This window comes from Saccopteryx bilineata, chromosome 2 (genome assembly GCF_036850765.1).
Source record: "Saccopteryx bilineata isolate mSacBil1 chromosome 2, mSacBil1_pri_phased_curated, whole genome shotgun sequence".
Taxonomy (NCBI): domain Eukaryota; kingdom Metazoa; phylum Chordata; class Mammalia; order Chiroptera; family Emballonuridae; genus Saccopteryx; species Saccopteryx bilineata.
This window is the reverse complement of record NC_089491.1, coordinates 386618490-386642450: the sequence shown is the minus strand read 5'-3', so window position 1 is coordinate 386642450 and position 23961 is coordinate 386618490. Positions and strand designations below refer to the sequence as shown.

General features: G+C 50.7%; 1 protein-coding gene across 3 annotated transcripts; it reads left to right on the top strand.

Moving 5' to 3' along the window:
* The first annotated feature begins 507 nt into the window (after positions 1-507).
* Positions 508-23721, top strand: ALOXE3 (arachidonate lipoxygenase 3). 3 transcript variants are annotated; one of them, XM_066255529.1, is made up of 15 exons: positions 508-1110; positions 1721-1925; positions 3010-3091; positions 3635-3754; positions 4087-4209; positions 7163-7266; positions 7810-7982; positions 8828-8971; positions 9063-9266; positions 9361-9447; positions 9991-10160; positions 10750-10871; positions 16616-16716; positions 17278-17448; positions 22762-23721. In XM_066255529.1, the coding sequence occupies exons 1-15, from the start codon at positions 964-966 to the stop codon at positions 22939-22941; spliced, it is 2133 nt and encodes a 710-aa protein (XP_066111626.1). In that variant the 5' UTR covers positions 508-963; the 3' UTR covers positions 22942-23721. The 3 variants fall into 3 exon arrangements, with proteins under 3 accessions (XP_066111626.1, XP_066111625.1, XP_066111628.1); XM_066255528.1 differs by having other exon boundaries at positions 4084-4209; XM_066255531.1 differs by lacking the exon at positions 22762-23721 and having other exon boundaries at positions 4084-4209; positions 17249-17442.
* The last annotated feature ends 240 nt before the right edge of the window (positions 23722-23961 follow it).

Here is a 23961-nt window from a genome sequence, read left to right as displayed (position 1 = left end):
CGGGACTGGCCGCGCGGGGCCGCTGCCGGCTGCGGACTTCCTTGCGGGGAGGGTTCTCCCCACTCTGGATGACCTCAATCCTGGGCACCTCGGCACTCCCACTCCCGCCCACCCACCCGAAGATCGAGGGCGCACCCAGGCAGAAAGAATGCCACATGGGGCCCTCGGATGCTGTGCTCCCGGAATCCACTTCGGTACCCGGCCTGGCCCCATTCCAAGGGACAGATTGAAGCCTGGCGTGCCCAGTACAGGGCGCCCAGAAGGCCGGGCGTGGGACGGTGGTGCAGAGTGTGGGGTGCCGGGGAGTTGTTTCTGACCCCCATGCGGTGGGCAGGAATGAGCGTGAGACTCACCTGCGTGTTGTTTAGTCATCTGTGACTTATGTGGGTCTCACTTGCGTATAGTGATTCACATGGATGATTCACAAGCAGGAATGTGGGAACTCTGTGCCCAGTTGTGGCTGAGAGAGAGGAGGAGTCTGGGGGGGGGGAATTTGGAGGTGGGCGCTTGGACCAGGGCCCCAGAGCATCTGTAGGGCCCCTGTCAGGGAGGAGGGCAATGTCCCAATCGTGCAGGTGTCACCTACTCCCTGTCTCTCTCAGCATTTAGTCCCTCCCTTCCCGATGGTGTTCCGGCTCCTGATAGCCATCTGGGTAAGCCCTGTCCCGCCAGGCAGAGGGACCGGCTGTGCCAGAGGCCAGGAAACAATTATTAGGGCGCATTGTGAGCGGGCGGGGAGAGGGAGCCGGCAGTGAGCAAGGGCAGAGGCCAGGGACTTCGGAAGAGAGAACGTCCCAGAGAGAGCCGGGCCTTTCCCCGGAGGCCTACCCTGCCGCCCCCAGACCATCCTGCCAGGGGCTCAGCATCCCAACCGCCCGGTCCTGCCGGGCGCGCCGCTCACCTCCAGGCCAGCTGCTGTTGGGGGCTATCTTTGTCGGGGGACATCCCTCCTCCCTTCCCATCATGGCCGTGTACCGCGTGCATGTGACCACCGGTGCCTACCTGGGGGCAGGCACACTGGACAACATCTCCGTCACTCTGGTGGGCATGTGTGGTGAGAGTCCCAAGCAGCTGCTGGATCACTTGGGCAGGGACTTTACCTCGGGATCGGTGAGTACAGAGGAGGCAGGGAGGAGCGATTCCCGAGGGGCACGGGCGGCAGGGGTCCCTGCAGAAGGGGAAGGTATTCCCTCAGGGGTCATCAAATCCTGCAGAACTCAGGGTGCTGGCCCGACTTCTCACGCCCCCTCTTCTGTCTGGTTCCTGTCTTTCTGGGCCTGATAAACCCAGACAGGGCTGTGAAGGAGCCCTGAGCAAGGGGGGGGGGGGGGCAGAAGAATCCCATTGGCTCCTAGTTCCTCCTCTCAGAACTGACGTGGGCTTTGGGCAAACCACTCAAACACTCCGAGTCTGGCTTTCCTCTTCTCTGGAGGAGATCTGCCTGTCTCTGCCAGGCCCCGAGATTGTTTGCTGGTGGGTCTTGGGGAGACCCACCACCAAAGAGGCTAGTGCCATCCAGAACTCACTCTACCCGTGGTAGCTGTGGCTGCTTCTGCCTGGTAGTGTGCTTTTTTCTAATTTATGCAGAAACATCACGTGGATTAGCGGCCGTTCAGGTTTCTACGCCAGAATAGGTGTAGGTGCAGACACACCTTGCAAGGACAAGGACAGCTCTGGTCATTCCTTGCCTCTTAGCTTCCTCCTTTCTTGGTCCTCTCAGGTGAAGAAGTACAAGGTGCGCTGCTCAGCAGAGCTGGGGGAGCTCTTGCTTCTGCGTCTACACAAGGAGCGCTACGCTTTATTTCATGAGGACTCCTGGTACTGCAGCCACATCTGTGTCACTGCCCCCGACGGCACCCTTTCCCAGTTCCCCTGCTATCAGTGGATTGAGGGCTTCTGCACTATAGAGCTGCGACCAGGAACAGGTGGGCCAGAGGCAGGGGCTGGGCTGCGCTGCAGAAGGCATCCATTGGGATTACGGGCGGTGTCTGTCAGAGCCCAGGGTGTAGGGAACAGGGCAGGGGTTTGCGTCACAAGTTCAGGGCTCCCAAGTCGATGCTTTCTGAAAAAAGTGAGCCTCTAAAGCCCTGAAATGCAGGGGCTTCCCAGACAGTATCCATGCCTCTGGAGACACACAGAGACAGGACACACACTAATGTATACTCACACCACCCGGACACACACACACACACACACACACACGGAGGGCAGTTTTCTTTCCACTGATTCCCTCTGCACTTCCCCAAAATGAATTCCTTTGGAGGCCAAAAAGGAGCCAAGCTACAAGCTGAGTAATTGGATTTCAAGAGGTGGAGAAGCCCTGAATGTTGAGAATATTTAGCTGAAAAGGCCCTGTCCACTACTACTGGTTTTTCTGGTGTGAATAAAGTCCTGTGAGGCACTGTTGAGATCCCTTCTTGAATTTGGGGGGCCTTTCAAGAATGCTGGGCTCTAGCTCCTTCAGCCTCTAGGCTCCCCATCTCTCCTGAGCCGTCTGATCTGGAAAGACAAGCTTAGGGCTAGTCCATGGTTTGAGATGAGTCTTAGGGATGAGAGATGCTGTTCTAGGTCAAGGTAAGGCGAACATTACCCCTCAGTAATGTGAGTTCATCAGAGACCTCACTCTGAACCTTCACATATCATCATAGCAATCCATCCATCCCTTCACAAAATATATACATTTATCTCACTTATAAAGTGCATGCTATGAGCATGGTGCTAGGCTCCAGGCAAGTACAAAAATAAATAAATAAATAAATACAAAGTGGCTTCTGCCCAGAAGGAGTTTTTTGACTTAGGAAGGAGACAAACATGCAAACAATAAGGAGGATTGTTATAATTTGGGGGTGAGATCACCCTAGATCCCTTCTACTGATGAATGCACAAAGAGCATGGGGTATCCATGTCGCTGAGGGATTAGATTCAGGGGTTAGGGACTTTAGGAAAGCTTTGCTGGAGAAGTTGTTTAAAAAAAGGACTTAAATGGTGAGTAGTTTTCATTCCTCACAGCAAGAACTATTTGTCAAGACTCCCTTCCCCTCCTTTTGGACCACAGGAAACGGGAACTCCAGGCCCGACAGGAATGCTACCGGTGAGGATAACCTATTTTGACTTTCCCCCCCAACTTTATTAGAATAAATCACATTCAGACTTAATCGCATTGCTACTAACTCTGACCTCAGTTCCAACTTTGGGGACCCAACTCCAATCAGGACTATTATTTAAACCTAACCTCAACCTAATATTGCCCTTGAGTGCAGGCCCAGAGCACTAGTGCCAATAATTGTCCCAATACCATCAATGAATCCACACTCACCCCCAGCTGCCCTTGATATAACCCTGGTATTGAAGAATCTCAGCCCATCCTCAGCCTCACCTCCAAAATGACTATGATCTCAATCTCAGCACAAAGCTGACTTGAAACCAGCCTGGAATTCATGTCATCTCAAATGCTACCCTGCTCTGAAACCCAGTACCTCAGGGAGAAAATTCTGATTTCTCTGTCACCGACCCAGATAATGGGAGGTTTTTTTGGGGGGGGGGGAGTTTTAATTCCAGGGCATGTCTTTAAAAGTTAAAGTTTCTGTGTACCCTAAATTTGACTCACCACCTCTAACCTTCCTTCCCCTGGAAGCTGGAAAGTCTACGCCCCTGGCTTCCCTGGCATCGTGGACATCAGCAGCTTCACGCAGATGGAGTCAGACAACAAATTTGCCTTGACCAGGACAACACCTCGTGCAGACCAGGACGACAGGTGCGAGGGTCTGGGCTCGGAAAGAAGCTGGAGGGGTGGGAAGCGGCAGTTCTGTTGAGAGGCTGAGACCCAGGCAGCCTGGGAAGAGAAGCGGGAACAACGATAATTGCGATTTAATTCAAGTGTCAGGAGCATAAAAGGCGGGAAGGGCCCAGGGTTCTGGCAGAGGGGAGGAAGTGGTTTCAGGCTCAAAGGGAGAGGGTAGAGGGGAAGCCCAAAGTGAAGGGAGGCCTAGGAAGTCGGGGGAGGGGGGGAGGAATGAGGGAGGTGCGCTGCAGGTCTTCCTGACTGGTCTCTGTTCTTCTGCCCTGCCCCCTCCTGCTCCCCAGCAGTGGGAACCGGTACCTTCCTGGCTTCCCCATGAAAATTGACATCCCGTCCCTGATGCACATGGAGCCCAATATTAGATACTCAGTCACCAAGACGACCTCGCTGATCTTCAACGCCATTCCTGCGTGAGCAACATTCCTGCCCACTCTCCCACCTGCCTCTGCCCCTCTGAGGCACAGGCACCCCTCCGCCTCACTTTCCCTTCTCCCTGCCCCCCCAGGTCTTCCCTCTCTTTGTCCCCTAGACTTCCCTCTCCCTCCCAGTCTCCCCACTCTGTGGCCCCCCAGGCTCCTCTCTCTCTTTCTCCTTACACTCCTCCATTCTCTGTCTCCTCATCACCTCCTCTTTGCTCCTTACTCATCCATTCTTTTTTCATTCCTCAAACCAATCAATCTGTTGTGCACAGCATGGCCCCAGGCCCTGTTGGGACCATGTTGAGTAGAACAGAGAGGCCTGGCCCTTACACTTTAAGGAGGTGGTCAGACCACCTCAGTTTTAACCCCCAGAACCAATGTTTTCTAGAAGATGCATGACCTTGATTTTCACTTAGCCTCTAAATGGTTTCCTGACTTATAAAAATACAATAATATACATACCTACCTCATAGGTTTGGGAGGGAATTTAATGAAGTAGCACCCAGCACAAAGTAATCTCTCAATACATGCTAGTAGAACTAGGATATAAACTTGGCCGGAAGGAACTCAGTACCACTAGCCGGACATGTAACGCAGTTAATTAGCAACCACAAGGATCATTAGCTACTCCAGGCAACAGCTGAAGCTCTAAGCAGAACAGGACTGGAAGGAAGGAATACAGTTGACACTCGACTTTCTAGAAGAGGCAGGGGTCTAGGAAGGGCTGGACGGGAGGTGGCTCCTGGGGTGGCCGGGGAAACTGAAGCAGGCTTTTTTTTTTTTAAAGCTTAGTCTTTTTTTTTTTTTTTTTTACAATTTATTTATTTATTCATTTTTTTAGAGAGAGGAGACACAGAGAGAGAAAGAGACAGAGAGAGGAAAGAGATAGAAAGAACAGAGGGAGGAGCAGGAAGCATCAACTCCCATATGTGCCTTGACCAGGCAAGCCTGGGGTTTGCAATCAGGCGACCTCAGTGTTCCACGTCGAGGCTTTTACCCACTGCGCCCCCACAGGTCAGGTCTGAAGCACGCTTTGAGCCAGGGAGAGAAGGAGAGGTAAGGGCCAAGTGGTAGGATCCCGGGCAAACCCAGGTCGGTTTGGCAGGAGGGAGAGGCTCAGCGGCCGCCCGTGCTGTGGCCGGGTTGGAAAGCCCAGAGGAAGCCAGAACCAAAGCTGGCTTTCCATTGTCTGGGCCTGCACCAAGAACGACTCCTTTGGGGAAAGTCTAGTGGGAGAGGGTGCAAAGGAGGGGCGGGGCTCAGAGTGTCTGTGGTGGGTAGGAGCAGGCGGGCAGCATGGTGGCTTGGTGGCTGGGGCTTCAGGGCTTCGGGACAAAGGCCCACTAAAAGGCCCTGGCGGGACTGAGGAACCAGAGGGACCTCTTTGAAGATAGGGAAACCTGAGTTGCTCCCCAAATGGATATATGGGCTAGGCGGGGGAGGGCCCAGGAGGCCACCAGGACAGTTGGCACGGGGCTCCGAGAGGGGCCAGTCAGAAGTGGGAGCTGGCATTTGGCAACTGTCCAGGTACTCAGCAGAGGGGCAATAGTCGGCCTTTAGTGTAGGGCCACTGCAGGGCGCTCTGAAAACTGTGCGGTGAGCCCTCGGAAGAAGGACATCCTTTTCTTTCTCCTTAATTGCCTCCTCTGCCCAGTTTTTCCCGTCTCTTGCGTCCTGGCTGGGCAGGCACTCAGCAAGTGCATGTGGAAGGAGGTGCGAGTGGCTTTTGAGAACACAGGAAGTCGTCCCTGGACTTGTCAGGTCACTAATACCCCCTTGACCCCTGCTGTCTCTATCTGTCCACACTCTTTACAGCACCCTTACACAGCCTACCTTATTGACCAGTCGCAACCTGCTTGAGGTCCTATGCCTTTCTATTTGACTTGACCTCGTTAGTAAATGATTATTATGAACCTGGTATGTCGGGGCATACAGAGCCAAGTCACAGTCCTAAGAGCCTGTGGTATCATGGGAGGTGACATGAGTGAGTGCATTGTACTGACAAGCCGGTGAAGGGAGTGATGAGAGTTCTGGGAGATACAGGCCATGCTTCATAAAAGGATGTTGTATCTAAAATGCACACAGGGCCTGACCTGTGGTGGCGCAGTGGATAAAGTGTCAACCTGGAAATGCTGGGGTCGCCGGTTCGAAACTCTGGGCTTGCCTGGTCAAGGCACAAACGGGAGTTGATGCTTCCAGCTCCTCCCCCACTTCTCTCTCTCTCTCTCTCTCTCTCTCTCTCTCCCTCTCCTCTCTGAAATGAATAAATTAAAAAAATAAAATAAAATGCACACAGGAGAACGGATAGGTGGGGATGAAGGGAGATAGCTTTCTAGGAGAGGTACAGCTTGAACCAAGCCTGGGTGTGGGAAAAGTAGACTTCATTTCAAGCATTTTTTTTTTCTTCTCATAAAACAACATACACTCATTATAAAAAACTCAAACAGTTCAGACCTCCACAGAGTGGAAAATGCCCACTCCCCAGGTTGCCAATGCAAACTTTATCAGTCCAGGGTGCATCAGTCTTTGGCCTTGTTTAGCAAGAAGGCTGCGGTTGGCATTGTCTAGTGCACAGGGTAGCAGGAGAAGCTGGAAAGGTTGATAGAAACTGGCTGGCAGGGAGCTTCCTAGCCAGCCTTAGCAGGTAGGACCTTGTCCTGTAGGAAGAGTGTTATGCCAGGGAAGGTTTACGGTGAGATGGAAGCCTGGAGAAACCAGGTGAAAACACCAATGGAGGTGACTTGTCTGCCTCGTGGGGCTCTTTGTGCCACCTTCATGTCAGATGTGGGGCCACCCCTACACAACCTCATCTGGCCATTTGACTTTTTTCCCATGAGGATTGTTAGGCACTTCTGCTCTGGACATCGACACTCAAAACATCTAGGCTGGAGACACAGTGCCCCTGGCAGCCCCGAATCCCAACTTCTCTTCTCGTCCCCCTCAGGTCCCTGGGCATGAAGCTTAGAGGACTGCTGGACCGAAAGGGCTCCTGGAAGAAGCTGGATGACATCCGGAATATCTTCTGGTGCCACAAGACCTTCACTTCAGGTGTGCAGAGCCAAGCAGACGTCCACTCCCCACCCTGCCCTGTACCCAAACCCCTCTGCCCATCCTGGGGAAGCACCCCCCCCAGCACTCTCAGAGACGGCTGGACTCCAGGGAAAGGGACCCCTGGCTTCACTGGTGGAAATCTCACAGACTCCCTGCAGGAACCCACAATCTCCTCTCCCTCTGTGAGGGGACGAGAGTAGGGGAGTGGGGACAGAGAGACACTGTCTGCCTGGGAGAGGGTCAAGGTTCATTTAGGGAGTCCTGATCCTGATCAGGAGTGGTCGCCTCTCCTCCTCTACTTTTTCCACCAAGAGTTCTGGACTGTTATGTTCAAAGCCCTGTGATACCACTCAACTGAGCAACTTATTCCATCTCGTTGACTCTCAATGTGCAGTGTTAAATTGAAGATATAATTATACCTACTTCACCAGGTTGCTGTGAGGAAGTCCTCAGCCACAGTGATGAGCAGAAAGCCGGGCAGGGGCAGGATCTGGGGAAGTCATTTTCAGGCCAGCAGTCCCCCTTTCTCTTCCCCCCTAGAGTTTGTCACAGAGCACTGGTGTGAGGACTATTTCTTCGGGTACCAGTACCTGAATGGTGTCAACCCTGTGATGATCCATTGCCTCTCCAGCTTGCCCAGCAAACTGCCTGTCACCAATGACATGGTGGCCCCCTTGCTGGGACCTGGCACCTGCCTGCAGACAGAGCTAAAGGTGAGTGAGTTGCCATTAGGGACAAAGAATGGCTGTAAAGGATGGGACGGCCAAGATGCATCCCATCTGCAGGCCTCCTCTGGGGGTGGCCCCGGCCCTGCACCTTTTGCCCTCCCCCTTTTTGTTGAATTTATTGGGATGAAAGTGGTTAACAAGATTAGACAGGTTTCAGGTGCACAACTCCACAACACCTTTTCTGTACACTGTGTGCCCTGCACCTTTTAATCAGAGTAGGTATGGATGAGGGCCAGATGGAACAGGGTACGGCTTGGGGCCTGACATGGGGTGTGGGGAAGAGGTGTGGATGTTTGTTCAGGGATAACTGAAGTGAATGAACAGTTTGGAGGAGGCCCTGCCTCTATTCTGGGGCCTTCAGGATCTTAAGTGCTGAGGCCCAAAGAAGGCTTTTTTAGGACAGGCCAAAGGCAAAAACAATCATGGGGAACTAGGAGTTTTGAGGGCATGGGAGAAAGACAATTCAGTCACTCTGAAGCAGCCAAGTCCTCAGGTACTCTCCAGAGGGTGGGAGATGTGTTCAGTGACTTTGCTTTTCTTGGATACCCTGAGGTCATCTGCGTTGAGAGTAGGAAGGCCCAGCTGTGGGGAGGAGCAGAGGGGGTGCTGGTTTGTCCAAGCTGGGAAGACAGGTGAGAGGTTGCACAACCAGGGACTCTGCTGGACCTCATTTCAGACGTTCTGGGAAGGGTGCAGTGCCCAACATTGACCATGAGTCCAGGTACCAAGCATTACTGAGGCTGGGGCTGAGGTGGGAGAGGGCAGAGAATGGGGAGGAAAGCGAAGACTGGCTGGGGAGGGTACTCTGAGGCTCTGTGCACCTTCCCCAGAGGGGGAACATCTTCCTAGCCGACTACTGGATCCTAGCTGAGGCCCCTGTCCACTGCCTGAATGGCCGCCAGCAGTACGTGGCTGCCCCCCTCTGTCTGCTGTGGCTCAACCCCCAGGGGGCATTGATGCCTTTGGCTATCCAGGTGAGCCTGGGCTGGAGCTTTGGGGGGGGTATGGCCTCAAGGGGCACACTAGCCATCTTGAATCTCACCCCCTTATTATCCATGGACGCAGCTCAGCCAGACCCCTGGGCCCGACAGCCCCATCTTTCTGCCCACGGACTCCGACTGGGACTGGCTGCTGGCCAAGACGTGGGTGCGCAACTCTGAGTTCCTGGTGCACGAGAACAACACGCACTTCTTATGCACACATTTGCTGTGCGAAGCCTTCGCCTTGGCCACGCTGCGCCAGCTGCCGCTCTGTCATCCTATCTACAAGGTTGGTGTGACCCTCGGGTGGGGCTGGAAAGAGCGGGAGCCAGGGCAGCCTTCTTCCCTGACCTTCGGTCCCTGTGTTCTCATCCCGCTCGCAGCTCCTGCTTCCACACACTCGGTACACGCTGCAGGTGAACACCATCGCCCGCGCCACGCTGCTGAACCCAGAGGGCCTGGTGGACCAGGTGCAGCTTCCCTGCCCCGCCCACCCCACCTCTGAGGCGTGGCTCCGTACCTCGCCCCGCCTACAAGCCCCGTCCGGCCTCCAATCCCACTCCAGAGTTACTACCAGCCCCTCCCCACAGGGCCCGTCCCCCCACCAGCCTCCTACTTGCCCCACCCACAAACCCTGTCTCCGCCCGCCCATGCCACTCACGGCCCGCTCCTCAGGCAGAGTTTCAAAGGCTTCTTGAAGTGGGTAGGGTACCCCAGCCTGAGCACAGCCCCTCACTGACCCTGCGCTGAGATCTGCTCTCACCTCCCTTCTCCCTAGATCAGTTTATTCTTTTAGTTGCCAAATACCTAAGGATTGCCTCCTATGCACGTGGTAGACCCACAACCTGCACAGCCCGTGTCAGACCCTATGGGTATTTTTGATTCGTGGTCTTGGACTACTTGATTAACTGAAAAGTCCCCTCTGCTGAGTCACTTAGTCCCATCTTGTCCCCCAGGCACTGGGGTGGGGGTTGGAAGGGGGGCCTGGTAGCTGAGCTGTGATGTGTCCTCAGGTCACCTCCATCGGAAGACAAGGCCTCTTGTACCTCATGAGCACCGGTCTGGCCCACTTCACCTACACCAATTTCTGCCTTCCGGATAGCCTGCGGGCCCGCGGTGTTCTGTCTATCCCCAACTACCACTACCGAGATGATGGTCTGAAGATCTGGGCCGCCATTAAGAGGTGTGGGCCTGGGACCCTGAAGCCAGTCTGGCCCCATTAGGGCCTCTTAGTCCAGGCGCAGTGTGAACCTTTGTGTTTATCCAGACTGAAGAGCTGGGTGCTGGGGGTTCCAGGTGTTCTCAGGCCCAAGCATGGGCAGTCCCAAGGATGATAGTTGGGGTTGGGTCCACTATGACATGGCAGATAGCTTTGGGCTGGGGAGAGGTTGGGCTGTGCGTGAACACAGTGGAGGGAGGGAAAGACAAGGTGTTCAGCTCGGTGTAGGCTGTGGCCTCCAGGCGGGCAGGTCTTCCCTTCTGCGGGGTGCCGAATAGGGAAGGGATGCAGCAGGGGTCTGGCTCTCCTCTGTGCGCCCTCCCCTGTACAGGAGGGAGGCCAGAGCACCCATGACTTAGGAGTGGGAGTGAGACTTGAGGGAAACCTGGGCACTCGGGTTCCAAATGCACCCGGGGGTCCCCATGGAACCCCCATGAGCTCTCAGTGGACACTGAGCAGTTGGCCTCCTCACCTGAGCAGAACTGAACTTTGGTTTTCTGGCCAGGCCTGAGCCCAAAGTCATTGCCATAGCATGGACATCTCTTTCCTGCAGCTTTGTCTCAGAAATTGTGGGCTACTATTACCCCAGTGATGCGTCTGTGCAGCAAGATTCGGAGCTGCAGGCCTGGGTCGGCGAAATTTTTGCTCAAGCGTTCCTGGGCCGCGAAAGCTCAGGTACCCTTTCTCCATCCTTTAACCACAGGTTTCCAAGGGCCCAGTGCTCCCCCTGGCCCCACTGTTAATCAGTTCCTATTTATTGATCAGCCTTGGACATGAGTCCTGTCAGTAGCCGCACTGAGCAGATGAGAAACAGACATGGAGAAGGTTATAAGTAAGTGGCAGAGGCAGGGCCCAGAGCCAGCTCCCATGGTCTGCAAAGCCCTTGCATTCAGCCGCTCCCCCGTGCCCTCCTGGTCCATTCTAGACCTTTACACAAGCCTGAACCCATCCATTCACTCTGCTTGCTGAGTTGTGTGGAAGTGTCACAGCATGCAGTAGGAGACATCTTTAGCTTCAAACATAAAAGATTCTAGAACCCTCTCTCATACACTCTCATGATTGTGTTGCCAGGTGGCCCCTCTCCCTATCAACTTCTCTCACTTTCTTTGGCTTCAAGGACTGAGTTGGTCCTGTTGCTGCCTGATTCCTCTTACTTCGGTCATGTAGCCCTCACTCTCCTCTCTCTTCTGACATTGCCCGAAAGCCCTCTGAGACCCACCAAGCCCCTTATAGATCAGTGCTAAGCAGATGCCCAGATCACCCTCTCTTCCTTAAAGTCTTCCCTGAGCTCCAAGGAGAATATGTCCTTCTGAACCTCTCACTTCTTCCCAAGTCCCTCCCTGCCACCTCCCCACCCCAGCTGTTAGATTATCCTGGATCTGTCTCCTCTCTCTGTGGGAATGATCTTGTCTTGTGTTTCTCCTCTGTTGCTGATTCCTGGCTTAGAAATCCTCCACTTCCCATTTCCTGAAGGACTTTCCTTGTTGGTTATCTCATTGTCACTCATGAGACCCGAATGAAATTTTGGAATGAAAATTATGTCATTCCAAAGAGTTTTGGCCTCACTGAGGTTATATACCCCATTGCTAGTCTTCCTAGTCTACTTCCCTAGTGCCGCTGCATGTCAGGCATTGGAAAATGGAGAGTAGACTTCTACATCTGGGTGTAGTGAAAGAAAAGGAGAAGCTCCAAGTGGTGCAAATGTCCATCCTCCAGTTCCCCCTGCCCTGACCTGAGGGTGGAAGACTCTCACTGCCTGGGACATCCCCTCTCAGCACGGATGTGGCTTTCAGCTGGCTTAGCACTTCCGGTGGCCACCCAAAGGAGTTCCTATCTGGGAACAGGGAGGAGGAATGGTCTCAGGTCACCCACAAATAGAATGAACAGCTTTTGCAGCTCCCAGTCTTTTTTTTAAACAAACAAACAAAAATTTTAAACATATAGAAAGTAAGGAGTATAATGTAATAAACACCCATTTACTCACCACCCAGATCTAACAATTGCTAACATCTTTGCTACATGCGATGAATTTGTTGCTTTGTTCATTGCCAACTTCTTTTAAAGTAATTACATATATTTCATACTTTACCCCTAAACAACGTGCACCTCAGAACAATTTTTTTGTGTGTGTGATAAGGAGAGAGAGAGAGAGAGAGAGAAACAGATAGGGACAGACAGGAAGGGAGAGAGATGAGAAGCATCAATTCTTTGTTGCAGCACCTTAGTTGTTCATTGATTGCTTTCTCATATGTGCCTTGATGGGGGGGGGGGCTACAGCAGAGCAAGTGACCCCTTGCTCAAGCCAGTGACATTGGGCTTCAAGCCAGTGAGCTTGGGCTTCAAGCCAGTGAGCTTTGGGCTCAAGCCAGCAACCTTTGGGCTCAAGCCAGTGACCTTAGGGCTCAAGCCAATGACCATGGGGTCATGTCTACAATCCCAAACTCAAGCCAGTGACCCCACACTCAAGCTGATTGAGCCCATGCTCAAGCTTGCCACCTTGGGGTTTTGAACCTGAGTCCTCTGCGTTCCAGTCTTCTATCCACTGCACCACTGCCTTGGTCAAGCCACTGCCTGGTCAGGCACAATGATGTTTTTCTACACAACTATATTACTGTCATCACACTAACAAAATTGACAATAATCTCCAATATCACCCTCTTTTCTGGTCCATGTTCAAATTTCCTCACTTGTCACCATTTTCCCTCAATTGATCCTTTTGATTCTGGAGCCAGTCAAGAACTACATGATATATTTGTTTGTTTTAACTCTAAAATTTCTTAATTTTTAAAGGACAACACTCCCTTCTCTCTCTCTCTCTCTCTCTCTCTCTCTCTCTCTCTCTCTTTTAAAGATTTTATTTATTCATTTTAGAGAGGGGAGAGAGAAAGAGAAGGGGGAAGGAGGAGCAGGAAGCATCAACTCTCATACGTGCCTTGACCAGGCAAGCCTGGGGTTTCGAACTGGTGACCTCAGCGTTCCAGGTCCACACTTTATCCACTGCGCCACCACAGGTCAGGCTCCCCTTCTCTTTTTAAGCCACACGACATCTGATGATGAAAAGCCAGAACTAGTTTGGCAGAATGTCTCACTTTCTGAATTTATCTAATTGCTTCCTCATAATGTCATTCATCTTGTTCCTCTATCCCCTATAATATCCAAAGGAAGTAATATCTAAAGGTTAGATATTTTGGGCAAGAATATTTCTCAGGTGATGCTGTGGTCTGTGCATTATCTCATCTTGGGTGGCACATAATGTCATGTCAGGCTGTCTCACTATTAGTGAGGCCTAGAGTGATTTCTGAGTAAAGGTGGTGGTGACAGCCAGATTGCTTTTGGCTCTTTTAAAGGGCGACCCCTCCCCGAGCTTTGCAAGCCTACCATTTAATCATGGGCAGTCCTGATTCTAATTGCTTCTCTTCCTGAAGGCAGTTTCTCTTTGGGGTTGTCTGTTTCCTATTTAAGACCCAGAGGGGGATATAACTACTGTTGGCTCACCTCTCCTATCTTACTTCATTAAACTTGTCTCTGGTTGAATACATCAGAACATTCTTTTTTTTTTTTTTTTGGTATTTTTCTGAAGCTGGAAACGGGGAGAGACAGTCACACAGACTCCCGCATGCACCCGACCGGGATCCACCCAGCACGCCCACCAGGGGGTGACACTCTGCCCACCAGGGGGCGATGCTCTGCCCCTCCGGGGAGTCACTCTGTTGCAACCAGAGCCACTCCAACGCCTGGGGCAGAGGCCAAGGAGCCATCCCCAGCGCCCGGGCCATCTTTGCTCCAGTGGAGCCTCGGCTGTGGGAGGGGAAGAGAGAGACAGAGAGGAAGGAGAGGGGGAGGGGTGGAGAAGCAGATGGGCACTTCTCCTGTGTGCCCTGGCCGGGAATCGAACCCGGGACTTCTGCATGCCAGGCCGACGCTCTACCACTGAGCCAACCGGCCAGGGCCTGCTTCACTTTTTTATTTCCAGTTCTCAGGATTAGAATACCCACCGTGAACAGAACACTCTGAAAGATCCCCCACACTCCCAGGCAGACACCCCGTCCTCCCCCAGACCTCCCTGTCTGCTCTCTTGCGTCAGTCTGTCTGCATCATCCTGACTCCAAACCTCGGAGCCATCTTTGACTAATGCTCCCCTCTGTCTTCCTCTGCCCCCAAATCCAGTTGGGTGGCTGGCTAATCCTATTGTCCCCGTCATTTCCCACTGCCACCACCCTAGTCCCAGTTTTCACATTATCCCTGCATTGTGGCAGCTGCTTCTCCACCAGTCCCACCTCTCCCAGCCTTTGGACGCTTGCCTGCCCAGCCTGTGGGGTGCCGCCCTGGTAATCCTCCGAAATTGTGCCCGGAAACCACCTGACCTGGCACACTGCTGTAGCCTCACTCCCAAGAAGTACCCTCCCTGACCCTTCACCTTGCTGTGCCCCATTCTTCCCACTCTGGCTTCTTACCCTCTCATGTATTCCACTTCATTCAACCTGTCACTGCTGGGCTCTTCCTGTGCATTAGGTATTGTTCCAGGTGCTGGAGTTCAGCAGTAAACACGACAGACAAAAAACCCCAGCCTGGCCTGACCAGGAGGTGATGCAGTGGATAGAGTGTTGGCCTGGGATGCTGAGGTCCCAGGTTCGTAAACCCCAAGGTTTCTGGCTTCAGTGCGGGCTCACCAGCTTGAGCGCAGGGTCTCTGGTTTGAGTGTGGGATCATAAACATGGCCCCATGGTCGCTGACTTGACCCCATGGTTGCTGGCTTGAGCCCAAGGTCGCTGGCTTGAACCCAAGGTCACTGGCTTGAGCAGGGGGTCACTCGGCTGGAGTCCCTTAGGTCAAAGCACATATGGGAAAGCAATCAATGAAAAACTAAGGTAATCGCAACAAAGAATTGATGCTTCTCATCTCTGTCTGTCTGTCTTGCTAAAAAACTCCTAGCCTCTTATGGGAAGACACAGATCACTCTATATACATGTATATATTAGGTAGGTGGTTATGAATGCTAAGAAGGATGAAACAGCATCAGAAATCACCAGTGTGCCGAGGTGGTGGGATAAGACAGGCGATCAGGGAAGGCCTCGCTGAGGAGGTGATGTTTGAGTAGGGATGTGAAAGAGATGAGAGAGCTAGTTCTGCGGCTAGCTGGGCTGAGTGTGCAGGTAGAGGTGGGCGTGCAAGGCCCTGAGCTGGGAGCACGCTTGTAGGTCTGGGGAGTGGGAGGAAGGCCTGTGTGCCTGGGCTAGAGGAAGAGGGAGAGAAGTCGGGGAGGAAATGCAGTCAGAGAACAAGCCAGACCACGTAGGACCATGCGAGGCAAGTGAGATGCGAAGCCCACGGGGGGGGGGGGGGTTAGTGACATAGTTGAATATATGATCTAAAGGATCACTCCCTCTAGCTGTCGTGGGTAATGGTGGGAGCAGTCCGATTCATCCAGGAGTGAGATGGATAGTGGGGAGTGGTAGAGCCGAGGCGGTGAGATGAAACTGGCTTCTGAAGTATCTGCTGACTTGCGCAGTATGAGATAAAAAGAGGGGTGAGTGCACAGGATGAAGAGTATCGATGGGGTGACTGTGGAAGGCACAGGTTGGGGGAGTGTAGGGCATGGAGGCAAGCATTAGCTTTTACAAATGTTAAGTGTGACATGTAAACACGGGTGGAGCTGTCCGGTAGCCGCTTCAGATATATGCCCACAGTTCAGTCTAGCGTTCGAGGGCCGGGGTGAGCCAGCCAGAAATGTGAACCGAGGGATTTTCAGACCATGGGAGGTGGTTAAACCATGGACTTGGATGAGACTAGTGAGGCGCCGAGAGAAGAAGGCCAAGGGCTGCACTGTTTCCTTTGTCATCTTTTCCCGTTCAAAGCTTACCCACTCTCACTCCGACAGGCTCTTTGTCCCCCCCCCCCCAAGTGTGTCAGCCCCAATGCCTTGCAGCCTGACCTCTCTTCAAAGAGCCCACCCCTGGCCTAAGAGCTTCCTTCTGCTGCCATCACTATGAGCTTATGAGTAGCACATCTGGTCACCTGTCCCTGCAACGCAGCCCAGTAGCAGGTGATCTGCTCCTGGGTGCTTGCTTGGACAAATCTTAGTGCACTGAGTCCAATGAAATCATTAAGTAATAATATGGCGGCCAAGACAGAAGCACCTTGGTGATCAGCTTGAGTCTGGCTGTGAGCTCTGCCAGCTGGGTGTTTTCTGGTCTGACCCCAGCAGCCAGCTCCACTCCTGACCCCCTGCAGAGACCACAAACCTTGGTGGTGACTAGCCCTAATCTCAGCCCAACTCCAACCTTAGTCTAAAGACAGTGGTGGCCCAATGTTCACCCCTACTTCCTCAGTCCCCCCTCCCCCCCGGGCTGAGCCTCAGACGGAGCTGCCCCCAGGGGTCCAGTCCCCGCTGCAGCCTCTTCCCCTTCTCCCCCACCCAGGCTTCCCATGCCGGCTGCACACCCCAGGAAAGCTGGTGAAGTTCCTCACAGCGATCATCTTCAACTGTTCTGCCCAGCACGCTGCTGTCAACAGCGGGCAGGTGAGTCTGCAGAGGGCAGGCCAGGGGGCACTGCTCCGCAAAGGTTAGGCTCAGCAATGCATGTGAGGCCAGGGTTCAGGTTGAGAGACTTGGGGTGGGTTTATGATTAGGGATGGGGTTGGAGTGGTGACTGAGTGGGGTGAGGACTGGCGTGGGGTGGAGCTAGGCCCAAGGTTGTAATGGTGACTTGCGTGGTGTTGCATAAAGAGTAGACCTTGTGAACTCCTGTCATGGTTACGACGGAGCCAAGTGGAGCATCAGGATGCTTTGTTTGGCATGCCAGCCCAAGGGCCATTTCTAGGGTTACCTCCTCTCTGGGTCCTCCTCCTTCCTTGGTGATTCATTCCACCCAGTTCTGGAACATTGGGCGGGGAGTAACAAAGGGTGAGCCAGGATCCTGCCCCAGTTCTGGAACTTTCTGGAACTCTCTTCCCTTTCCACAATCCCCTCATTTCCTAACTGCAAGACCTGGGAGGATAGGGGGCAGGATCAGGGATGATGATAAAGGAGCTGATCCTCTCTCTCCGGCCAGTTGACTCAACTGGGGTGGGGTCTCCACAGCATGACTTTGGAGCCTGGATGCCCAACGCGCCATCATCCATGAGGCAGCCCCCACCCCAGACCAAGGGGACCACCACCCTGGAGAGTTACCTAGAGACCCTCCCAGAAGTGAACATCACCTGTAACAACCTTCTCCTCTTCTGGTTGGTCAGCCAAGAGCCCAAGGACCAGGTGTGTGTATTGGGGGAGATTGGGGGACTGGAGAGTGTAGAGCCTGGGTAGTGGAGGTATTGATACTGTTCTGGGGGCACTTGGGGAGTGACTGCTGTCATTTATGTTCACTGCTGAACTGCTTAAGTTCTTTCAGTTTCTTCAGGAAATGATAGCTGACCCCAAGAGACATACACTCAAATATCAGTTAGTGGCCAGGGTACAAGTCCATTCAATTCACCAGTTTACAATTCATCCATCCATCCATCTATCCATCCATCTGACCATTTATTCTTCGTTCCATCAGCCACTCATCCATCAACAACTCATCCATTCATCTAAACATTCAACACACATTTTTTTGGATACCTCCCATGTGTCAACCCAGTGCCAGGTCTCAGGCATACAAAGTTGAGTGAGACCTGCCTACCTCCAAGAATCCTACACAGATAAAGGAAAAAAGGGTACCATGGTGTTGTAGGAAATTATTTAGGTACTAATTCCTCCATTTGAACATCTGCCTCTTGAGCTCCTTTAATGTGACAGACACTGATGGACAGATAATAACCCTGTTTTCATGAGCTCACTACAGTTTAGTGGTAGAGGTGAGGACAGGGCCCTGTGGAACCTGACCGAGTCTGGGTGAACCCAGGGAGGCTTCTTGGAGGAAGCGACATCTAAGCTGAAACCTGTGAGACAAATAGGAGTGTGGCAGACAAAGGAGGGTCAGGGTTAATTTTTAGACAGAGGGAAGGATGAGACCAAGTGAAGTGAAGTGAAGGCAAGAGTCCGCTGGTGTGTCTCAAAAATCACTACTGGGACAGGGCGGGCGCAGTATTCATTCAGAAGACAATGGGGAGACCCTGGAGAGATTTAAGCCTGGCTAAATTTGTGTTTCAGCATGAGTGCTTCCGTGGCTGCGTGGATGGATGGGAGGGGCTATCCTGGAGGCAACAGTGACAGGGAGGAGGCTGTTCCTTAGTCTAGGCCTTACGTAGGGGTGCAGCCCTTTAATCAGCAATTACCATCATCCCTATTACATATTGGGTTATCAGTCATACCTCTGCCCTCCTGGTCTTGTTCACAAGCTCTCTGACATTACAAGAATATCCTCATTTCTCATGCTTGACTCCATTTGGGGTAGATATTTTATCTCCTTAACAAGTTTTAACTTACCTTCTTAATGCCAAAAACTCATCCCTGGACCCTAATTCTTTCTGGTCCCATCTCCCAAGGGTTTGGAGACATTCATTTTTTATAGAAACCTCTGTTTTTGTCTACCCACAGGCTACCCTATTACTCCTCTCAATACTCTCACTCAGTACTCTGGCCACCAGATGCACAGGGGATGTTCCCATTCCAAGCAGTTCTCAGATACTAGCTGGGTGTCCTATAATTTAGCTCGATTGTGACGGTACCTGAAGATAGTGTCAGATCCCCCTGGTTAAGGGCTCAGTCCCACAAGACTGCCCTTCGCCTCCTTCAGATGCCAATCGCCAGTCAAGAGCCCAGGCCGGCAGCTGTGTTTCTGACCAACTAGCTGTAAATCATTTCTGCAACCCCCTCCTCAGGTTCAATTATTTGCTGGAACAGCTCACAGAGCTCAGGAAAAACAGTTTACTAAATTACTGGTTTCTTATAAGAGGGTACGATGGCCAGGGGCAGGGGGTGCAGAGCTTTAATGCCCTCTGACAGCCTTTCCACACATTTACCACCATTACATAGGAATGATTGATTATTAGTGATCATTGGACATTTTTTATAGATGATTGATTTTAGAGAGACAGAAAGGTGGAGGAAGGGGTGTAGAGGAGCAGGAAGCATCAACTCATAGCTGCTTCTCATATGTGGCTTGACCCAGCAAGCCTGGGGTTTCGAACCGGCGACCTCAGCATTCCAGGTCCATGCTTTATCCACTGCGCCACCACAGGTCAAGCTTTGGGGATTAATTTAACCTCCAACCTCTCTCCCCTCCCCAGAGGTTGGGGGGGTGGAACTAAAAGTTTCACCTCTAATCACATTGTTGATTCTCTGGGCAGCCAGCCCCTATCCTTAGGGGCTCCCCGCCAAGTCACTCCATTAACATAAACTCAAGTGTAGTTGAAAGGAGCTTAATTTGAATAACAAAAAACACCCCTAACACTCTACCGTGAAATTAGAAGAATTTTAGGATCTCTGTGCCAGGAATTGGAGGAAAACCAAATATATATTTCTTTCCTTTCTTTTTTAGATTTTATTTATTGATTTTAGAAAGAGGAGACAGAGAGAGAAAGGCAGAGGTGGGGAGGAATCCACTCATAGTAGTTGCTTATTGTATGTGCCTTGACTGGGCAAGTCTGGGGATTTGAACCCGCGACTTAAGAATGTTAAGTTGGCCTGACCTGTGGTGGCACAGTGGATAAAGCATTGACCTGGAATACTGAGGTTGCTGGTTCAAAACCCTGGATTTATCTGATCAAGGCACATATGAGAATTGATTATTCCTGCTCCTATCCCTTCTCTCTCTCTCCTTTCTCTCTAAAAATGAATAAATAAAAAAATATATATGTATGTATATATATATTTTAAATACTTAAAAAAATTTTTTTAAATACTTAAAAAATTCCACGTTGATGCTTTAGCCACTGCTTCACCACAGGACAGGCCAACTATATATATCTTATAAATCATAGTGGAGACAGATGAGTAGCTAAGAGGATGAGGGCAAAGGATTCCTTCCCCATGAGCCAGTGGGAAGTTTAACCACAACAACCACAATAATAACAGCTGTCACTTCTTGAGATATATCTTAGTCATCAAATCAGATACCACATGTCTACTATTTTTAAATAAATAAGTAGCTATATTTAAAATGCTTACAACAGTGCCTAGCATGTAACTGTTCAGAAAATGGTAGTTCCATTTTACAAGGGAGAAAAATGAGGTTCAGAGACACTAAGCAATCTGTCCAAGGTCACACAGCTAATATGTAGGCTTTGTACCCAGTCTGTCATACTTCTGTGTTCTGCTTATAAACAACTAAACTATAGTTTTAGAAATTAGATGTCATTTGGTATATAAGACATAAAACTGATTCTTTGAAAAGACTAATGAAAGGAAGAAAGCAGGAAAAAAAATGTAAGAAAGAGCTAATTTTAATCAAGAAAAAAAAAAGAGAAAATAAACGTACAACCTTAGGAATGGAAAGGCATACAGCCACAAATACAGAGAAGGCTGAAGAAATTAGAAGAAAATTCTACTTAGAGTTTTATGCAAACAAATGTGGAAATCTAGAAAAAAAAAAAGATTTTCTGCTCAGTTCCTGAGATTATAGCATTAGAAAAAGAGAGCAGAGAGGAGAGCAGAAGCCATGTGGAAGAGACCAGAAGAAGCAGCCAAGATGGCGGAGTGTTGAAGGAGAAGCCAGTTTGTGCAGTTTGTGCAGAGAGAAGGAGATGGGGAACAGAGGTGAATAAGGCTGGTGAGCTAGAAACTTTTGATTCTAGGAAACTCGGATAAGTCATTAGCTTTGTGAGCCTCGAATGAGTGGGTTTTGGAGCCCAATGTGTGTTTTTACTTGCCCACCGGGTGCAAGCTAGGATTAAAGCTAATGGCCCACCAGAAAAAACAAACAAACAAACAAACAAACAAAAAAAGATTTTCTAAGAAAACACAAACAAAATTTAAGGCTCTGAAAGGCAATGAAAACAATACATAAATGGAAAGGTTGTAGAAGATCCCATCCCTATCCTTGCAAAGGGAGAGTCTAATAAACCTTTAAGGAGCAAGTAATTCCTAAATTATTTAAACTACTTGAAGTTTAGAAAAGGGTGAAAGTTTCCCAAATCATTTTACTGGGTTCTAGTTTAGTGGGGACCCTGATATCAGCACCTGGCAAAGGAGGTGCTCTTAAGAACAGAGGTGGGTCTCAGGTAGAGGATTCCTGTCCCAGATCTACACGTCCCACCTATGTGACTTGGTTATATAATTGGGTGTCTCTAAGCCTCAGTTTCTTTACCGGTAAAGTGAGAATTATACGTACCTGTCTTACAGGATTGTTGTGCCATTGTGATAGTCCACGTAAAGGGCTTACAACATGTTAGCTGTAATTAAGAAAATAAAATTATAAACTCGTTCCACTTAGCTACAACAATCATAAAAATATATCATCACCCAATGAAGGCCAATAGTACATAGTGAAACAATAATACATCATGATGAATTCTAGTTTATTCTAGGAATGAAAGGAATGAAAAGTTGGTTCAACCTTATGAAACCTAACAATACAATTCGTTACATAAAAAAGGAAATACACCATATAATCATCTCTGAATCAACTGAAAAAGCATTAAGTAAGCGTGAACAGCCATTACTAATGAAAACTCAGTGTAATATGAAACTGTATATTTCAGAAAACAAAACACTGTACTTAACAGTATAACCATAGAGGTCCCCTTATTGTAGCAAGGGACAAGAAAATAATGACCATTGTTACTGCTGTTATTTAACACTGTTCTGGAAGGCTTTACCAGTGCAATAATTTTTAAATGTCAGTATTATTGGCAACAGCTATATTGTACAAAATTATATTAGACAAGAAGCGTGTGCTATTTAGAAGACTGGCTCCTTGAACGATGATGGCGAACTGGTCGTGTGGCGTGGTCTTGGAGAGAGGCAGCCTTGTACTGCCATAAGATGGCATTGACTGAAATTTATTGCAATATTGTATTGTTTTTCTTGCAATATTTCTTGACTGTGGTTGGCCATGTTGCTTAGTGTGACAGGGTATGGTGACGATAACTGGTGTTGGCAAAAGTTTCATGGTGTTTGGTGATTGAGAAGAGACCTCGGCCCTGGCTGTCTTCAGAGTTGAATTTTGTTCCATTGTGAGGTACTAGGTGTATTCTTGGGCATCCTTGTGGGAGCGTGTTTATTTACGTTGCTTTCAGTTGTGTTACGATGTAGTTGTGTTCTTTTAGTTCATAGGACAGTGCGCCAGGCACTTCAAGGGATCTTGAAAGATTTTCCAGTTCAATCCATTTTGAGAAGCAGAAACTGTGTCAGAGTAACAGGCAAAGGGTTACCAACAGAGGGAGCACTAACGCTAGGTTGGCTGGCTCCCAGGTCCCATTCCGGCCCCACGCTCCAAGAGCTGTGCGTATCCCGGCTTCGCTGTGCAGATGGCAGTGGCGCGAAGTGGTGGTTTGGAGTTGTGGTTTGAAGGGTTTGTGTAATACTGTAGCTGTGACTAGCTCGTGTCCTGAGAATAAACCCTATTTGCTGGCAAATGTGGCCCTTCATTATTCTCCATCCTGTCCTGAACATCACCCTGACCCTGCACCTGGCTTTTCCCAGCGGCCCCTGGGAACCTATCCGGATGAGCACTTTACTGAGGAGGCCGCACAGCGGAGCATCGCCGCCCTCCAGAGCCGCCTGGCCCAGATCTCGCAGGAAATCCGGGAGCGGAACCAGGGAATGGCGCTGCCCTACACCTACCTGGACCCTCCCCTCATCGAGAACAGCGTCTCCATTTGATCCCCTCCTCCTACCAGCCTGGAAGAAAGGCCCAAGCAGCACCAAGGGCAGCTTCTTCGGGTCCTCCAGGCTCTTTGCCCTTCCGGCTCCCCATCAGCCTGAAACTTCTCTGCGCCTGGGGACCTTTTCCACCCAAGATGGCTCCAGCATCATACGACCTCCGCCTGAGCTGTGGGGGACCAGTGCAGCAGTATCCAGGGCGAGAAGCTGCTGGCTAAAGTTAAACGCACAACAGAACCTCCAAAAGGAAGGACCCCTATCACCCCTTGTCCTACTGTGGGCAGCCTTTTCCTTACTTCCCTCTCCTGTCAGAATCTACCTCCTCCCATTGGGATCCACAGCCTGGGACTCTAACCTTTCTTCCCAGGACTTTCTCCCTCCATCCCCAAACTTTCTCCTACCTTGCCTTTTTGTTTTCCATTTCCTCCAAGTCTAGGATCAACCAATCCAACTTCCTTCTCTGAAAGAGCCTGAGAACTGGGGAAGAAAGGGTGTATGGCCTAGACTCACCAAGTGGACCCCTCTGACCCCAACATCTTTAAAGGGAGGTGTAGAATTAGAGCACAGCTCTCTTGGAGCTCTGATTGTAGTTCTCTGTGGGCCAGGGTCCTGGCCTGGGTATATACGGAGTCTCTCTCAGCTCTTGTCTTCTTGTCCTCCCATTACCATTCCCTTTCTTTTCTTTTCTATTTTCTTCTTCTTCTCCTCCTCCTCCTCCTCCTTCTTCTTTTCTTCTTCTTCTTGTCCTTAAGCCTAGTGAGTTCAATAAAAACCAACATATTTGGCTTCCACTTCATTTTTGTTTTGATGTGTGTGTGTGTGTGTGTGTGTGTGTGTGTGTGTAGGTGGGTGGGGTACCACGGGATTGGAGAAGGATGGAGCGGCTGTGAGTCCCTGAATCATCTGTTCTGGAGATGGGAAACCTCCCAGTTTAACTCTCCACTTAGCCAAGCCCTGCATTCCTGCCTTCACTTCCCAGAGTGTGTCATCCATCCTTTAGGAAGTAAAGGAATACCCAGA